At 43.5% G+C, this 18,518-nt stretch overlaps 2 protein-coding genes across 4 annotated transcripts in view; one reads left to right on the forward strand and one right to left on the reverse strand.

Annotated features, from left to right (window-relative positions):
* Positions 1 to 158: 158 nt before the first annotated feature.
* On the forward strand, positions 159 to 4,479 carry LOC134435826 (XK-related protein 8-like). Its single transcript, XM_063184869.1, has 3 exons — positions 159 to 686; positions 1,353 to 1,543; positions 3,446 to 4,479. The coding sequence occupies exons 1-3, from the start codon at positions 361 to 363 to the stop codon at positions 4,168 to 4,170; spliced, it is 1,242 nt and encodes a 413-aa protein (XP_063040939.1). The 5' UTR covers positions 159 to 360; the 3' UTR covers positions 4,171 to 4,479.
* A 3,782-nt stretch (positions 4,480 to 8,261) lies between these two features.
* Positions 8,262 to 18,518, reverse strand: part of eya3 (EYA transcriptional coactivator and phosphatase 3) — a 36,802-nt gene continuing 26,545 nt past the window's right edge. For all 3 annotated transcript variants that reach the window (XM_063185679.1, XM_063185677.1, XM_063185678.1), the window contains 4 exons: positions 15,539 to 15,653; positions 14,116 to 14,237; positions 13,647 to 13,747; positions 8,262 to 8,967 (listed from right to left, as the gene is read on the reverse strand). In XM_063185679.1, the coding sequence (XP_063041749.1) occupies positions 8,887 to 8,967; positions 13,647 to 13,747; positions 14,116 to 14,237; positions 15,539 to 15,653 (419 nt within the window). In that variant the 3' untranslated portion in view covers positions 8,262 to 8,886. The remainder of the gene's footprint in view (positions 8,968 to 13,646; positions 13,748 to 14,115; positions 14,238 to 15,538; positions 15,654 to 18,518) is intronic.

The raw sequence follows: 18,518 nt of genomic DNA on the forward strand, positions 1-18,518 counted from the left end.
TCATGCCGCCACTTAAAAGAGCCGAAACATGAGCCCACAGGATATACAGTAGGCGGAGATATGCCAAGACATCTCAAACAGTCAAGTTTCCTCTGCTAGAAATGGTGAAGCACCTAGTTTCGTTTTCATTTGAGCTCAGCTGCCGAAACAATACAAACACTCTGGACAGAATGTGGCTCTCACAGGACCTAAGTCCATATGTAAACACGTCTAAACTTGGGACTGGGAGGTGATTTTCTTTTTTTATTCACCGGCGTCTACACTTCAGGAAGAGCAGCAGGAATTCCTTTGGGTGTGTGTGTGTGTGTGTGTGTGCTTGTGTTGGAGCGTAATCCACCGCAAAGTACCCACAGGAAGAACATGAAGGAAGAGATGCTGTTCCTCTATCCTCCTTTTGACTTTTTATTGAACATTTTAGGCTTCGTCTTCTTCCTCATAGATGTGGTGCTTGACATTTGCACAGTGGTGGATTTCTATCAGAAGCAGGAGTTTGTCAGTATGGGAGTACTGATCTTCCTGTTGCTGGGCTCGTCTACGCTGCTACAAGTGTTCAGCTGGCTCTGGTACAGTTACAGCACAGAGCAGGAGAGGAGCAACCTCAGTCAAGCCATCTATTTGGAGAAGTACTTCAAGAACAGACGCGTTCTGAAGGCACTCCATGTGTGTCAAGTAGGGGTCTTTCTAAGGTTGGTGGTGACTACCGGTAGTCTTTTTTTGTGTGAATGTTTTGTTTAGATAATCTGATTGTAACTGCTACTTGACTTTGTTGGCCCTGCCCAGAGGGGAATTTGTTCACCCCATTCAAAGAAAACTCAGTTTTGTTCCATGTTTTATTTTAGTGGCAGATTGTTATAGAAATTGTAGATGTTATTGTTGTTTTACTTGAATCTGTTAAGATGCAGTGTTATTAGTTTTCTGTTACCAGAAAAGCAATGATCAAGTCATAGTGCATTACTAAAGGCCTTGTGTTATATCACAGTAGTGTAGTACTTTTCAATTGAATGTGGAATGGCATGGGGATACGATTACTGTTGTTATAGCCTGTATGAATCATAAATGATTGAGTGCGATTGAGTTTTACTGTAGTTGAAAATGCTCATTTGTTATGACAGTCCTGCTGCTTTATGTATTAAACTAGATGAACCTTTAATGCTAGTATTGATTTGCATAAAAGACACAACGACAAAGACATTTTAAAATGCTGCATGAGCATGTTAAATATCATGTTTCATATGGATTACTATCTTTACTTACTACTATGGACAATGATCACATGTTACTCCAAAGTAATACACTGCTTCAACTTACCCAATGCATTGTTGCTTAACTTCCGTCTGTTCGGCCCGCTGCAGGTTTATTGGGGTGATGGAGATATCGCTGCGCAACCTGGCCAGCCACAGCGCTCTGAGGGAGGGCATCGCCGTCTACCTGACCCATGACCTCAGCCTGCTGCGGCTCATTGAGACGTTCACCGAGAGCGTCCCCCAGCTCGCCCTCATGATCGCCGTCATCGCAATCAAAGGGAACTTGGAATGGATGACAGGTACTCTCTCTGTCTCTGTCTCTTTCTCTCTCTCCCTCTCTCTCTCTTTCTTTCTCGCTCTCTTTCTCTTGTACACCCCTCTCTGAAAGTGCAGTCATTAGTTACTATCCGTTGCCACATATTCCAAATGACTTGGTTTTACCTGTGCAATTCAGCCAGGTGATTGGCTGGTTGAATGACCACTTTGTTGAGTTGTGCAGATAAAACAATGTAATTTGCTTGTAATGTGCCACTAGTTTGTAACAAATGAATTCCTTTTGCTGCCAACGAGGGGGTTTCTACTGTTGCTGTAGTTGGCGTGGCAAACTGAAAGTGGTGAGGCAAGTGTTCAAATGAATTGCTAAGCTATGTATTAATTGAGACCTGGCATTTGTTATGTGCCTGTGCATAGGCACACAATTTAACGCTACACCCTTGCGCCCAAAGCAATTTTGCCCTTTTCTCAACCATGTAAATATAGTAAACAGACTTTTGACTCATGTAGGCCTATGTGAGGTGACACCCAGGGAGTGTTGAGTATGTGTTGTTCCCACGGACAGGTAGAGCCCTCTCTTTAGAGAGATCATGTGTATTCATGTGCATGGAAACTCTGCAGCTTGTTCCTTGAACCGGTAAAGCAATGTGATGCTACCACTCAGTCATTTCCAGCAAACACAACACTGACAAAGCAATTATGTCAACTATTTTGGATGAACGCTTTTCACACCTGCTCATTACTTGAAAGACTCAACTTCATCATAATGCCATTGCTATGACATAACTGAGGGCCTTAAGTAACAGATTAAGAATTTACCTAAAATGTACATCCCATTCAGTGTTCAGTGTTCACTCACTGCCGTGGACCATTGGGGTATGTTGATGGGATATCCCCCAAACCAGCTGTCAATAAGGGAGTTCCCACTGATACTGTAGTTGATTTACCAAACTGTTGTAAGTGGTGAGGCAAGTGACTTTAAAGGCTACAGTGGAACATGTATTTGGTGGAATAGGAAAAAAACCCTATACAGAAAAGGTGCACACAGTTATGCAAGTTTTGCCACCCTTGCACCCACAGCAAATGTGGCTTTTTCTCAACCATTGAAAGAATAGTAGACCTTTGACATATGTCACCCAGTGTTGAGTGGCACACGTTCGCAGGGGTGCCGACAGGGGGGATAAAGGGGGCAGGTGTCCCGGGCCCAGGCCCCAGGGAGAGAGAGGGCCCAACATTGGGTGCTCATTACATGTATGTATTGGGCTGGGGAGCCCTTTCAGGCAACTTTGTCCTTGGCCCAGCCAAAGCTGTCAGCGGCCCTGCTCGTTCCCACGGACAGGTAGAGAGCCCTTAGATTAAGTGAGATTGTGTGCATTCATGTGCATATAAACTCTGCAGCTTGTTCCTTCTTCCTTATTGCTGGTATAAGGCAATGTGGTGCTACCACTCAGTCATTTCCAGGGAACATAGCAATGACAAAACAATTATGTCAACTATGTTGGGTTAACGCTGCTGGCTAGATGTATGCAAAAATGTCACACCTCCCGGAACAAAGTCAGAGCCACACTGCAGCAAATGAAGCGCTTGTCATACCAAGAACAAGCAAAGCCATGTGTGTATTCCACCACCACCCAATTCCTCTGTCTGAATGCATGCATGCAAAAAAATATGAATCCCCAAACACATGGTTATAATTGCAACCAGGGAAGCCGACGAGGGGGTACAAAGGGGTCAGTTGTCACGGGCCCAGGGAGAGAAGGGGCCCCATAATTGGGTCGTCAATACATTGAATGTATTGGTTGGGGGGCCCTTTCAGAGGACTTTGTCCTAGGCCCAGCCAAAGTTGTCAGTGCCCCTGATTGCAACGGTGTCTCTGGTAAACATCTCATCATGTGCTCATATTTTGCTTTTTTTCTTCTTCCCTGCAGGTCTGAAAACTCTTGGCTCATTTGTCACCATCGCCTTCAGCGTTGTCACCTACCACCGTTCCATGCGAAACTTCACCCAGCGCAAGTCCCAGCTCACGTGGCCCTCGTCTGTAGTCTACTTTCTGTGGAACCTGTTCCTGATCGCCCCGCGTGTGGCCGTCGTGGGCCTGGTTGGCTCTACACTACCTGAGGTGATGGCTGCCCATTTCATCGGCCTGTGGATTGCACTGTTTGTCTGGGCCTGGCTCCAGAAAACAGACTTCATGGAAGACAAAGTCTGGGAATGGCTCTACCGGGCCACCGTAGCTCTCATCTGGTACTTCAGCTGGTTCAACGTGTCCAAGGGCCGGTCAAAAGGAAGAAGCGTCCTGTATCACTCCATCATGGCAGTGGACATGGCGCTTCTCCTAGTGCTGTGGTGGTGGTGGGAAGGCAGTCAAGATGCGCAAATATTTGGTGTGCCAGTGATGGTAGGGTTTGCTTCCGTGGCTGCTCTCTACTGTTCAGGAATCCTAGGGAAACTGCTGTACTACAGACTATGTCATCCTAGGAAGCTATCTGATGATGAAGACGAGGAGAAGGCGCCAGCATGCTATGTTTATGATGAGGTTGACTTACCTATGCCTCCTGTACAAACCCATTTATTAGTAGTATTACCAAAACCACTTCCTTTGACGGCTGCTCAGAAGAGGATGCAGAAAATGGCTGGACATTTTTTCTCTTAACCCTGCTTGTGTGTGTGTCTTTTATAGAGACACATTACCCTTTGCTGATGCTCTTGCCACTGTACAGTAATTTATACTATAGTACTGTATATAGTTATAGTAATTCATACTAAATCAGAACATTTTTAGGGTATTTTACAACATCAGAGAACATGCACTGACGGGACTACCTAGTGTTCCAGTGCAATTTTAGCACTGGCATCTGGACCACACCCATTGTTAAGCTGCACTTAAAGGTGTTTGTGGTTAGTGCTGCTCTACTCCACACAGCTCAAGCCTTCACAAGCTGTAAATATTGTACATTTTGTACTGTAATGTTTTAAAGGAAGCTGTTAATATATAATAAAATATATATTTTATTTTGTAATAAAAATGTTATGCTAAAATGTTTCAAACACTGTCACAAGGCATTTTTTGAGGCCAATAAAAGGGCGGGGGCTAATAGCAAAGGGGCCAGTTGTCCCGGGCCAAGGATGAGAGGGGGCCCTGAATTGGGTCCTCATTTCTTAAAGTGGGTGGGTGGGGATGATTTTGTCCTGAGCCCAGCCAAAGCTGTCAGCGGCCCTGTCTGTGAGCATTTTGGTTGAGTTTGAATGCCCATAGACCGAAAAAATAAACTAAGTACATGAAAATGAATGTTGTAGAAGAATGGATCATTGTGGCCATTTGAATTCTGATTTCCATAGGCAAGAAAGGAAAATCTCATATCAGTCATGTGATTCTAATTGAAAATATTTTTCAGACAGTAGGTGAAACTAGTGCAGCACTCATTTTTGGAGGCAAGTTACTGCAGTTCCCCTGTCTGATCAGGTTGGAAGTAATGTTGTCTTGTTTGAAAAAGTCCTGTCCCCTTTTCTATGTTTATTTGCACCCTTATAGTCTATTCTCCACACATGCTTCTCCGTAGGTGCATGTCTGGTGAAGCAGTTTCGAAGGTACCAACAAACTTCATTGCAATGCACACTGAACTGGCTTGCATTATTTCAATCACATCATTGAATGTGCTATTCATAGAATACGGTTTTGATTAATTTCCAACATAGTTGTTGTTGACAATACCACCTCAAAGGCAGTGCAATACCAACTGTATTTTAATTTTCAGTATAATAATGTTTTTATTTTTATTTATTTTTTTATTTTTGAAGTTTAGGAAAATGCATCCATAGGATATGTGTGTACCCCATAGTGCGAACCTAACCAAGCACTTAGTTTCAAACTAAGGATGATAAATAGAAAGAAAAAAAAGAACTCTGCTACAATACACAAACATCACACATGATCATTTTAACCTTTTTTTTTAATTTACAAGTACACAAGAGACCCCTGTTGACCTTTGAACAGTATGTCGGTCCAATCAGACAGGGAGGGAAAAAAAACCACACACAAGTAAAGCCAAGAGAGGCTTCTGGAAAAGTGTTTCGAGTTTTTACGGTACACAATGATTGAGGAATTCTTCATTCCCACACAGCTGATGTGTATGTGCCTTCATAATGCCTCAGGTGGTGTTCTCATTGTAGAATAGGATTCACAAAATGAAAAAGGCACAGACCTTCCTAAAAGGCAAGCTGGGTACTTTTGTGTCACATTTCTTTTCCGGTGACACAAATATGACCTCCCAAAGCTGCTTCTGACCCTTCAGAGAGAGGGGTGACTCGACTCTGACGTTTTTGGTTTGAATGTGTGTTTCTAAGAGGTTGCAGGTTGTGTATCACATAGGTAGCCAGCCAGGTGTAGAGAATCTTCAATGCTCTGAACACCTACATATCCAGACAATACCATTCGTTTTATTTACCAAGGTTTTTCGCAGTAAGTCTTTTGCAGTAAACTTAACCTCAAACCTAAAACCGTCGATTCAGTTAAATAGGCCTATTATACGAATGTCAAAGTCCAAATATGGATTATTACTGACAAGAGTCAAGTTGTTCTGGCATTTCATTTGTCTTCATCATTATTTCGGGGTACATGATCAGTTCACCATGGTTGGGGGTTTGTGGGGTGTCTTGTCTTGAAGTCGCTACAAGAGAAGGTATTAAGCACCACATGAAGTGTTGCCGTTGACTGTAATCACGCTCTTGGTCAGCAGCAGCAGCAGCAGTATCCTCCAGTACCGTTAGTGATTGTCTGTGCAATGCAAGGATGGCTTGCTGCTTCTCACCAAAACACAACAAGATGCCGTCACCTCCTTCAAGCTAATGCAGAGCTGTCATGACGTCTTTGCTGCAAGTTATGATGAAAACATGACATGTGGGGCACAATATAACTTAATCAGCAGGATGGATTTTTGTGTGTGTGTGCGTGTGTGTGTGCGCGTGCGCGTGTGCGTGCGTGGTTTGGTTGACGTGTCTGTGTTTTTTGGTTGACGTGTCTGTGGGTGCGAGGTACAAGCAACCTCTTTGGGGGGGGGGGGGGAAAGATGACTGCTCAGGGTTGTTCAGGGATAAATAAAAAAAGTCATTACAGACTAGAAAGGAAATGTTTCAATACATAGAATATACATGGTATAAAAGGCATACAACAAAGAAAGCAAAAAAAAAAAAAACACTTCAAATCAAAATCATACACTACAAGTAAAACAGGTTAACATGGTTCTCAATATCCCTTTTAAGGTCTTGCACATCATACGTAAGATATGGGTTCGAAAAGGCACGGTATAAATATTTACAGACAAACACCCAGTAAACAACAAAAACAATAACAGTACACATTCTTAATTGTCAAGCTGCATGTTACTAACAATAAAAATGCAACGACTTCAGGCTCAGAAATTGTTCAGTCATAATCTCTCAGTGTTGAGGGCTCCCCACCTCCGTTTTCAATCGGCAGCTCTCTCACAACCACACACATACAAAAGAAGAAGATTAAAAAAAACATCACAAATAAAAGTCACTTTGAAATGGAAAACGACCTCTACAATTGACCAGAAAACATATTGCACTATCTGATTGATGTCTCTCCTGCTTGTCTTCTCCCAAACATGTAATGATAAGCCACAGAAAACACCACACTTCCCCTTTTCTTTTATGTGAGGGCGCTTCCCAAGTAAGTGGTTCGGTAAGCTGCCCATATCAGTTCAATCAATGGAAGTGGTAACCGTTCTAACAGAAAGCCACTTGAACAGAGCCAACACATCCAGGCAAGGGAACTCCTCCATCAACATTTCTCTCTTCAGATGCTCACCACAACCTTTAAAACCCCATCTCTTCCCCATGAGTAGCTGACAAGCAAAACGGGAAATGCTAAACAAAAGAAAACAAAAGAAGGTAGGACGTTCATTCACGGCTTCCTTCCTCAAACACAATTATGCAAAAATGGTTGCATTCCCGCACGGTGAAGCCTTTTTAAACGACAGTCAATTCCCCTCAGACAGGCCCTTTTCAAGGAATCCGTCGAGGCGTTGTCTTGTCTGCACTGTACATCTCACTTCACTTTCATTTTCGGAGCTCTTTTGATTGTTCTCTGCCTTGTCAATAGCAAGAGGGCGTACATGTGTTCTAAAGGTCAGGTAAGTTAAGGTAAGACAGAGCACCACAGCTAATTTGTGTCAAAACAATGGGGGATTTGTGTGTGTGTGTCCGTGTGTGTGCGTGTGTCCGTCTGGGGGGAATTTGGGCAATGAGGGAATATTGCTCTCCCCAAAGGAGAAATACAGCCCTTGAACACAACCCATATAAGTAACGGCTGTTGCAAAACTTTGAAAACTATTCAGATATTCGTATTTCGCTATTCCTATTTTTTTTCCGTTACTGGAATGATGTTTGATACAGAAAAACTGCCAGGATTTCTTAATTATTTCCCATGTGTGGTAGTGACTGACTACTACAGACAAAATAATAAGAATTATAACAGGAAAAAACAAAAACACACAAAAAAAACAATAAAAAAAGAGAATAATGAGAGCATCCCCATGCCAGTGCAGACCTTTGGTCAATCCTTTGGTAAAAACAAACAGCTGAAGCGACAACTCCACCGGCCCTTAGTGCGTGTGTGTGTGTGTGTGTGTGTGTGTGTGTGTGTGTGTGTGTGTGTGTGTGTGCGTGCGTGCGTGCGTGCGTGCGTGCGTGTGCTGTAGGGCAGAAGGGGTGGGTGGGGTGTGGATATGGGGGGTACACAGGATCTGGCCGAGAGTGTGAGAGGAGATGATGCAATGCCCTGCCCTGCCCTGCCCTACCATGTTCTCCAACCTTCATACTGGGGGGGGGGGGAGCCCAGAGGGGCAGTCGTCTAGCAGGAAGGGGGGGGAGAAAGAGAGATAGCTGCCAAAAAGAGGGATGATACAGAAAAAAGGAGTGAGGGAGGGGGCCGGCTTCCAACGCTATTCCATCCAGTCACCCAGTGCTCCAGTTTGGTTCCCAATGGCATCTAAACAAGCATTCAAACTTTCCATTCCAATCCAAAGTGGCAGCTGTCTATGTGTAGAGGGGTGCCTGTTCTGTGCGCGTGTCTGTCTCTACGTGTGTGTGTGTGTGTGTGTGTGTGTGTGTGTGTGAGTTTGTGTGAGTGTGTGAGTGTGTGAGTGTGAGAGAGAGAGAGAGAGAGAGAGAGCGAGCTAAGAGACAGGGCATATAGACGAATACAATATGAACACCTCCCCAACATCTGACAATACTAGGCTGCTGTGTGTGTGCATGGGTCTGTCCGTCCAGATGGGTCCATACGTGTGTGTGTGTGTGTGTGTGTCCGTGTGTGTGTGTGCGCGCATGTGTGCCGTTGCGTGGTCTACAGGAAGTCCAGCTCCAGGGCCTGATGTAGGGACACCAGGTCTCCGTGCGCAGACACGCGCCAGAAAGGCATGTTGTGCTGAGAACAGAAAACACAGAAACACACACCAGGTCATTACTGGTCAGCACTGGGCGCTCAGTGTATTAAATACACATCAAATATTAATACATGTCAGACCTTACTGAAATTCCCTAATTTTCCAGAAAGTAAAGAAACTGTAAAAGAAAATGCCATGATATTCCATGACTGTGCATGCAAAATGGTAAAATCCCATGACTGGAAAAACTTTTATGAAATTCCATGATATTCCAGAAATTCCATGACCCGTGGGGCCCCTGACCCATGTGCTTTGTGTGCTTGTGGTGGACCTCTCTCTCTCTGTGTGTGTGTGTGTGTGTGTGTGTGTGTGTGTGTGTGTGTGTGTGTGTGTGTGTGTGTGTGTGTGTGTGTGTGTGTGTGTGTGTGTGTGTGTGTGTGTGTGTGTGTGTGTGTGTGTGGTTTATCACTTCAGCACATGAGAAGCAGATGGGGGTCATCATGAGAAAGCACTGCCAGGGGAACCACCGCGCAGCACGAGGCGCCTGACTGACATGAAGACTGACGGGCTACATCCTGTAAGAGGCATCTACCGCTAGTAGCCGTGCATTCAGGCAGCCATCAGACAGCGCCAGGGGCCTCGCAGTAAGTGACATGCCGCATCCTGTGAGAGGCATACAGCAATGTGACCACAGGCCAACGCCTCATGGCATGGAGGGGCCCCAACGTGATAGAAATGAGTGCCCCCCCTCGTGACAGGGCGTCTAGTAGTAGTCGTGAAATCGCAGATAACAAAAATGTTATTCAAACACTGACGAACGGGGAAGTGGAAAATGGTGACTGCACATGTCTCTTATGTATTTCCTCAAGTTTGCCTATTACGTAACATCAAAGCTGTGATGTTAATGCATAGAGCCTGAACAATATAATTAAGTTGCATTGGAAGAATGCAGTAATAACAATACCAGTAATACAGGTTACGATATTGAGAAAATTAAAGACAGGAGAAGTTCATTTGCCGGTACATAGTGTACTTCTTGTTACGGCCGGTAATGCCAATGAGCTATTCATGATTATCATCCAGCCTTTGTGTATGTGTGGTCTTGCAAACGGCATTGAATTAATACACAACTCTGTGTCGGTTAACAGTTTTGCTGCAATTTTAGTTAGTTGTGTGAATTTGCTATATTTGCAACACAGACATTTGCATCCTTGCTGCGATGAAGGGGGACAGTCCCAACAGTGACAGTGCAGAACATAAGGCGCCACAGAAGAGGAACAGAAATCTGACAAATTGCAATAATAGTAGTAAAACGAGCAAGTGAGAGGAACTTACGAGCAATTTAGAATCCCCAATGTGCAAACTCAAGTGTTGTAAACGTAGACAACTGACTCAGTGACGCCTAAGGCCAGATTCAGACTAGAGCATGGCGGAACAGCAGCGAGATGACTGAGGTCTGTGTGAGCCTGTGTGTTCTTCTCTGCCTTTCACGGCAACAGCGTCGGCATGCGCAACCAGTCCTGTTCAAAATCCCCAAAATGAGTGTGCTGGGGTGGGCAGCAGAGCACCATTTCAAAGTCCTTCTCTACAAGTCCCTACACTTGGCGGCCATCTTGGCGATGACTCGGACAGCTATTTCAAATTAGAAAGACCAGGCCATATCAAAATGAATGGCAAAACACAGGTTACACTGTGGGACAACTTGGCGATACACAAATCACGTGGTTGGAATCGCGATGGAAACCAAATTAAAATGGCTATCTAGGATCCGATTGACCGTACGAGTGTATGAAAATGACGCTGTAAAACATAATTTTCTTCACAGCTAATTTTGAACTGCTGATGCACAGGACTTCACGACAATATGTTCTGCTTCGTGGCCTGTAGGATCAAGTGGCGCGGACTCCACCCACCAGCAGCATAGATTGGGAAGGCATACCGATTAGGTTTGAGCAGTCGTCAGAGCTTACGCGAGATGATTGGATCAATGACAGCGCAGCTCAGCGGCCAATAGGCTCTTGTAACCGTAAAGGTGGGAGATGTAGACACTACATTGCCTTTAAAGGGTAACGTTTAGGTTAAATTTATAACTAAATATATACTGGATGTTGTCAGGAGAGGTGTTTTGAAACATATATGTGAAATTCACAGTCTATAACAAAGCCAAACTGCAATATTTTTATGAAAATGTATCATTTTACAGCTACTTCTGAAGTATTGGGCTCCTCACTGGCAGAGCCTCTATGACGTAGATAGAGGGAGTCCAACTAAAGTTCTGGCTCAGCTCTCGCTTGTGGATGTAGGCTTACCAACCATTTTGGTTCTAGTAGAGAGGCTGGGAAAAGTGGACAGTTATATTGTATGTGGGCTATTGAAAATGGTCTATTACTGTGTTTGTGCATTGTGTATTAAAAAAGACAGATCAGCGGGTCTATCGGTTTATCTAGAATATGAAACTGTTCTGGGTATCCGCGCTGTCTGTGGCCATGCGTAATTTGCGAGTATAAACAGGGGGGCGATATCTAGGCCTATCTCTCCTTTGCTTTCACATGAGAGATGCATTTCATAGGCAAATCTAAAATAGTCTCAAAGTAGACCATTACATAGGCTACTTAGAAATAGCGACTACTTTAATATTTTTTTTTCCCAAAAACGGCATTTGCCGTGGAGTATAACGACATGCCTGCCGCCTAAATGGACTTGCGCCCTCTGTCCATGGTGCTGAAACCGCGGCACTACTCCTATGTGAAGCGCGTTACAGTTTCACGAGGGGGTTGGTTTACAGGCTACAAAAAGACCAAACTATATAATAGGCTATGGTTGAAGGCCCTACCCTTTGCCGACAATGATGAGAAATAATATGGTCACTCACTGTGAGTGGCATGGCGTCAAACGTTTCCTACTCGGTGCAAAACAATACTCATAGCACCCGAGAAAAATGCCATGTTGTAAAAATGGCATATAGCCTATATTCAATTTCAGTTCACTGCTCATTAGGCCTAGGCCTATTAGCCTACATGAAACTTCAATAAAGCTCATCCACATGCACGTCACAAAACAATAAACCAGGCGGCGGGACTTTCGATTATATTCCCTCCAAAAATGTCCGCATGTCACAAAAAACAGTTATTTGCATTGTCCGTAATTATACCAAACTAAAAAAGTATTCCCGTAGGCTAGAAGAAATCAAGTCTTCAGAGGCTATAATCCTCGTTACAAAACTGAAACAAAAATGCCAGCACAAATATTACCTATAGCCTACCTATTTTTGCATTGCGAGCTGTCCACGTGTGTGGTGCTAGGGGCGAAATGTGCACTGGCAGCACTCGTCGTTGAGTTTGGGAGATGTGGATGCATGTCTCCCGCTGCCCGTCAACGTCTAAGACAATGTCTCGAGATAGTGGTGGGAAATGCAATGTCATCTCATAATCATCTCATATGCGATGTAGGCTAAGCGTGCATACGATTTCATCTTGGCCAGTCAGAGATGGCACCAGTTTTTTAAAATGGCTGCACCCTGTGCGCCGGGAAGGCTGTTTTCTTAAAACTAATAAAGAAACCTGCTTCATCATTGGCGGGTATGCAGTGACTTAACTGTTTGCGCAAGAGCCTCCAGTATAAGCACCTGTTCGGCGTGATCTAGCACAGTCGCAACAGTTGCAACCTCGCGCATGCAACTCCATTAAAACGTGGACTTCGGTATGAGGTCTATTCTGAGCAATATGAACCAATCGAGTCGGCTTTGCTATTAAGCAAAATACTTCACTTATGTCTACTTTACTAAGAGGTATTTTGTGTAGGCCTAATATTTGGAGACATCACCTTTCCCTTTCTGCAAAGCGCTTTCGGGAAGCACGTCTCTCTCTCTCTCTCTCTCTCTCTCTCTCTCTCTCTCTCTCTCTCTCTCTCTCTCTCTCTCTCTCATACACATGCCAACTCGTCCAACTCTTCGCAAGACGACGGCTATGTTTAATGTCACATGGCTTGTCTTGTTGGATAGGCTACCAGGCAAACTTGCAAGCACCACAGTTTCGATTGTGCCGCTTGGAGAGGAGGCATTTAAATGTTAGGTTACAATTTAGGCTATTAAAGTAGGCATCGCCTAGCCTACACACGTTCCGATTTTTTTAAACTTTAACACGTTGTGCAAAATGAGTAATTTAAAGCGCACCGGTTACAAAACGAGGCCGGCTACAAATCGAGGAAATAGGCCTACGGTAGCCTAATAACGGTCTGGCACACCCTCATGGCGCTGCTGCAGCGCATTGACATGGAGGGAACCTACAAAAAATATTATTATTTTAAATAATAAAATGGTTCAGACGGTATCTGGTGGATACTGCCACTGTTTAAGGCCATTTAACTTGTTGGAATTGAGCCTATAGGTCTGGAAAGGTGTTACAATATTATAATCTGGCCTATTCTCTGCGGTGCTTAGTATGTCTGTAGAACGCGGCGACTCCCTCTATCTACGTCGGATTCTAAATGTTTGTTTAAAAGAAGCCGCAGTTATTTTTGACAAGGTTTTCGGAAAATGTTGTTTATGCAATAATTCGGTATTTTGACATATATCACATCTAAATTTATGTATTGAGGTTCTTAAAATGAGATTTAGTGGTGTTTAACCTGCAAGTTACACTTTAAGAATTGACCCCCGTTCATTTCTATGGACGCTTTCTTAAGCGTTTTTATTCTCATGTTAGAATGTCTCTGGCCATACCTGTTTGGCTGCAAACTCTTCGTCGCGGCCGTCTCCAATCACAACGTACGTAACCTTCTTCCCAAAACGGGACACGATGCGCTCGAAACAGCTCTCCTTCCCTGGAAAGTACAGAAAAGAGTATTATAAAAATGTGTCACATTATGTTATAGTTAACAGACACTTTTTATATCCAAAGAGACTCATAAAAGAGGTCCTAATCAATAATACAGAGCCCACATTGCTTTATTAATCCCGAAGGAAATAAATTGTATTTGAAAACCATGGAAGCCAGTGCTGACACCATTTTGGTGTGGCATTTTCCAAAAGCCCACGGCACAAATCAGTTCAATGTAGTGATGTTTTTAAAGTTATGTTTGTTTTATTCAAGGACTTAAAAGAACAAGGCTCTTATGTGCCTTTTTAATCTATCGAGTCCCTATTTTATCAAATTATCAGCTAACAGTAACACAATGCACTTATGTCGTACCTATTTTCGTAGCGCTGTAGATGTTTTCAATGGGAAAGACCTCCCCAAGGCCATAGAGTAGGACCTTCGCTAGTGCAGGAACTAGCTGTGTAGTGGTGACCAGCACATTCATGCACCTACCCCTGTGGACACAGGACACATATGCAACACAGACATTAAAGAGGCACTAGGTAGGATGACGTCATTGAAGCAGTGTCCGAGGCATGCCTGTCTCAAAATCTACACTGTAATGAAAAAAATGCTGTTCAAATGAACTCGGGGTGAGACTGTTTTTTCATCACGGAATGCCAGCAGTTGATGCAAATCTGAATACGGTATGTAAAGCGATGTTTCAAATGAAAAGTGTTTCTCATGACACTCGTTCGGTCCGAAGCTGTCAAAGTTGCATGTGGAGTTTTCTGACAGTGGACCGTGGAAGTGGTCGCGGTAAGCCATCGTTCACTTACTAATGACTTGCATAAGCATAGGCTGACTCGGGACCGTCATTAATTAAACTTTTCATCCTACCTGGAGCCCCTTTAATACACACTGCAACACAATGAAGGACTTACTGCCGTACCTATTGGAAACAGTCAGATTAGATTATGTGGTGACAACATTATAATCGGACATCATTAGGCTGTTGTCTCTAATCAGTTTCTATTTCGGAATAGTCTTGAGGGACTAGCGGTGTTTCCGATGTGTAGTTAAGTTAAATGTCATAGTGCAGCGTGCAATCAGAAAGAGTGTTGTGTGCTTGTAATTTTAGGCAATAATTTGACTATTAGATGATATTGTTATACATCTTTCAAATATTGTTATACTATAACAATAGTACAACAATAGTATAACTATCGCTTGTTTAAACCCAGACAAAAAAGAATGAGATGTTTTTTGAATGACTTAGTTTGGCTCTTTACAATACTCTGGCTGCACACAGTGGTGTCCATTCCAATGGGGAACTACAGAGGGGGAATGAAGGGGAAACCCCTTGGACTCCAGCAACTGATGACTCATCCCCCTCCGTGCCAAAAGTAGCAGCTCAGAATATACACAATATGACACATGGATCATAGGGAGGAATGGAGTGCATGGCTGTGTGTGTGTGTGTGTGTGTGTGTGTGTGTGTGTGTGTGTGTGTCTGTGTGTGTGTCTGTCTGTCTGTGTCTGTGTCTGTGTCTGTGTGTGTCTGTGTCTGTGTGTCTGTGTCTGTGTCTGTGTGTCTGTGTCTGTGTCTGTGTCTGTGTCTGTGTCTGTGTCTGTGTCTGTGTGTCTGTGTGTCTGTGTGTCTGTGTGTCTGTGTGTCTGTGTGTGTTGGGAGGCAGTCCAGCTGTTCAGTTTCCCAATGGAGTAAACACACGTCAATGTCTCACTCAAGGCCATTCATTTCTCAGCCCTGAGGTATGCTGGGTAAATAATAACACTAAACTACAGGGTTTCCCACCTGGACTGGATGAGGAGCAGGGACTTGAGGGCGATGCTGAGCCAGGAGTCTGTCACCGTCTCAATCTCTGTCCTCAGCCTCAGGAGCAGATCCCTCTTCATCGGGCTCAGCAGACCTGACAACACAGGAAAGATACAATATTGGTTGATTTATTGATTGATTACATTTATTGCAATTTCAGCAGCTATGGCTATATCATGGCCAATACAGATGGAAAAAAACATCATATCACATTTACAAAACTAACAACCATATAAATAAGAAGATTAAATGCATTCTAAAAAGTTCAAAAACTTTAAAGGTGGGACCTTATTAACACATTGAATACCGGCGGTGCTCACGGAATTATGTCGTAGAATACCAGCGTTCTAAGCCCTTTTTTACGTTTTTTTGTAGACTCACAGCTTATTATGTGATAGGGCCACTGAAATATGTTATGACTCGTTTGAAAGTGGAGACGCTGCCCTCTTAGCAGGTGAAAGCTGTGTGTCTCTACGAGCTTTTATTGCTGAGTAAACCCACGCTAAACCGAAGTGGGTATCCATGGAATTCAGCTACAATCGGAGATATTGAGGTTTTTGTGAAGGGTGCGCTTCTTCAGAATGTGACGAGTTTGAAAGGGGATGAGTTGGTTTTAATCACAATTTGGTGCAAGGTTAGCTCTGACACACATCTTCCTGCACGTCAAGACACGCCTCCTGCTCTAAACCACTACGACACCGGCAATCAATGCCCTTCGAAATCCACGTTTTTCACACAGACTGAACACAAGCTCTTTGCACACATGCAGAAGGTCGGACATTTGCTAAAATAGTTCCCGATGACTCCCGAAATAATAGCCCAACATTGACAACAAATCCCAATGATATGATGCTTAGATGTAGCCCATCCGATCCATATGTAGCCATCTATGCTAGCTTCTGGCTTTTCACATACAGGAAGACAGTTCAACATAGGGGTGAATAATCAAATAAACTTATCTGGTTGGCGATCAAACTTCTAAATCGGAGCGCATTACTCCAATTACAATTCGGGTGCCATTTTGATCCAAGGAGCTGGTAAAGGTCTAGGTAGCAAGCCCAGAAAGTTCAAGATACTCCTGGCACGATATACAATGGTCTCTGTGTTTACCTATTGCGTGAAGTCAGACACAATACACGCTACCGATCGTGGGCTACTAGGGAAACAACAACATAGCACGATTCACGAATACGGCAGCACACCTCCTGCTCTGTCACACTACGACACCAGCAATCGATGCCCTTTGAAATCCCCGTTTTTCACGTGGACTGAACACAAACTCTTTGCACACATGCAGAGGGTGAGACATTTGCTAAAATAGCTCCCGATGACTCCCGAAATAATAGCCCAACATTGACAACAAATCCAAATGATATGATGCTTAGATGTAGCCTAGCCCATCCGATCCGAATCATATGCGGTGGCAGATGGACACTCCCAACTGAGATCGCTCCCGGACGTGTAGTCCCAGGTGTTTCTATCACTCCTGGACGTGTAGTCCCACCCGGATCGATAGTCTGGCTAGTGGGAGCGAGCCGACAGGGGAGCGTCCTGCGTTGGGAGCGACAATCAGGGAATCATGATATGTAGCCATGCTAGCTTCTGGCTTCTCACATACAGGAAGACACAGAAACTTATCTTTTTGGCGATCAAACGTCCAAATCGGAGCGCATTACTGCAATCACATATCGGGTGCCATTTAGATCCAAGGATCTGGTAAAGGTCTAGCAAGTCCAGAAAGTTCAAGATACTCCTGGGATATACAATGGGTTTACCTATTGCGTGAAGTCAGAGACAACACATGCTACAGTGACCGTACTAGGGAAATCAATGCAGGCAGCGCCATAGGCGACATGGGTTGGCATCCAGACATCTTGGTAAGTTAAATTAAAATATCCAAATCATAACACTCAAACATCATAACAATCAAACAACTTTGGACTGCAAATGTTGTCATTTATGTCCATCACAGAGCTACCAAAATCACATATATTGTCCATTGAAGGGTGTAGATTCAAAATATGATATTTAAATGCAAAAACGTATTTTTACGTTTTGGTATACAACGCATGGGCGTGAAAAACGCATTATCACGTCGTCGGTACCCAATGTGTTAAGAATATCAAAAACGGTATCCTTCTTAAAAAAACAGATAGAATATTGAAAAAAATGTATCTAAGGTAAGTAGCAAAATATCACCGTTGACTCAAGGCGCTTTCAAATACACAAACACACAGTCACACACCAGCTCTGGAGGCTGCCAAGCACACACATGCAGACACACACACGCAATATAATAATACAATATGTAACACAACCACCCACACACACACACACAACCAGGCAAATAATAGTCAGGATTGAAAGCAACTTAATCCATGGCTAAGTGAACGAATGGGAATGAAGCTCACTAGGTACGGCACTGCAGTTCCTCAGCCACACAGAAGAGGGTGCTGTTGTAACACAAGTCCAGTGGTTTTCAACCCTTTTTAAGCCAACCCTATACTGCACGCATTATTATCCCATCATGGAAAAAAATCTTGCTGTGGTTTTTGTCACATAAAATGAACTTCTTAAGACATATTTGCAATTTTTTTCAAAAAAAAGTTTTTTGGGGGGGTACTTTTAGGTTTGTTGCCATATGGCAACATTGTGCAGTTACGGAAAGGATCCAGTGTACATTTTTGCTCCAAGACCAAACAAGGGTCATACAACATTATGGATTATTTTATAGAAATGTAATTGTTTTTATCTCAGAAAAACATTGAAAGTTTACCCACAAGTTCAAGGGAGTTATTTAACACATTTTTGTCATTGAGAGAACAAGTGAATACTGTTTATTATATCCCCGAAAAACAGTATTTCAGTGGTATTACGTTGACCAACCACCATTGAATATATTAGGTATTAACACAATATCTGTGCATAGATTTGCACAGAAATGTGTATGGTAACTGTC

Source organism: Engraulis encrasicolus, chromosome 20 (assembly GCF_034702125.1).
Source record: "Engraulis encrasicolus isolate BLACKSEA-1 chromosome 20, IST_EnEncr_1.0, whole genome shotgun sequence".
In the NCBI taxonomy this organism is placed as follows: Eukaryota; Metazoa; Chordata; class Actinopteri; order Clupeiformes; family Engraulidae; genus Engraulis; species Engraulis encrasicolus.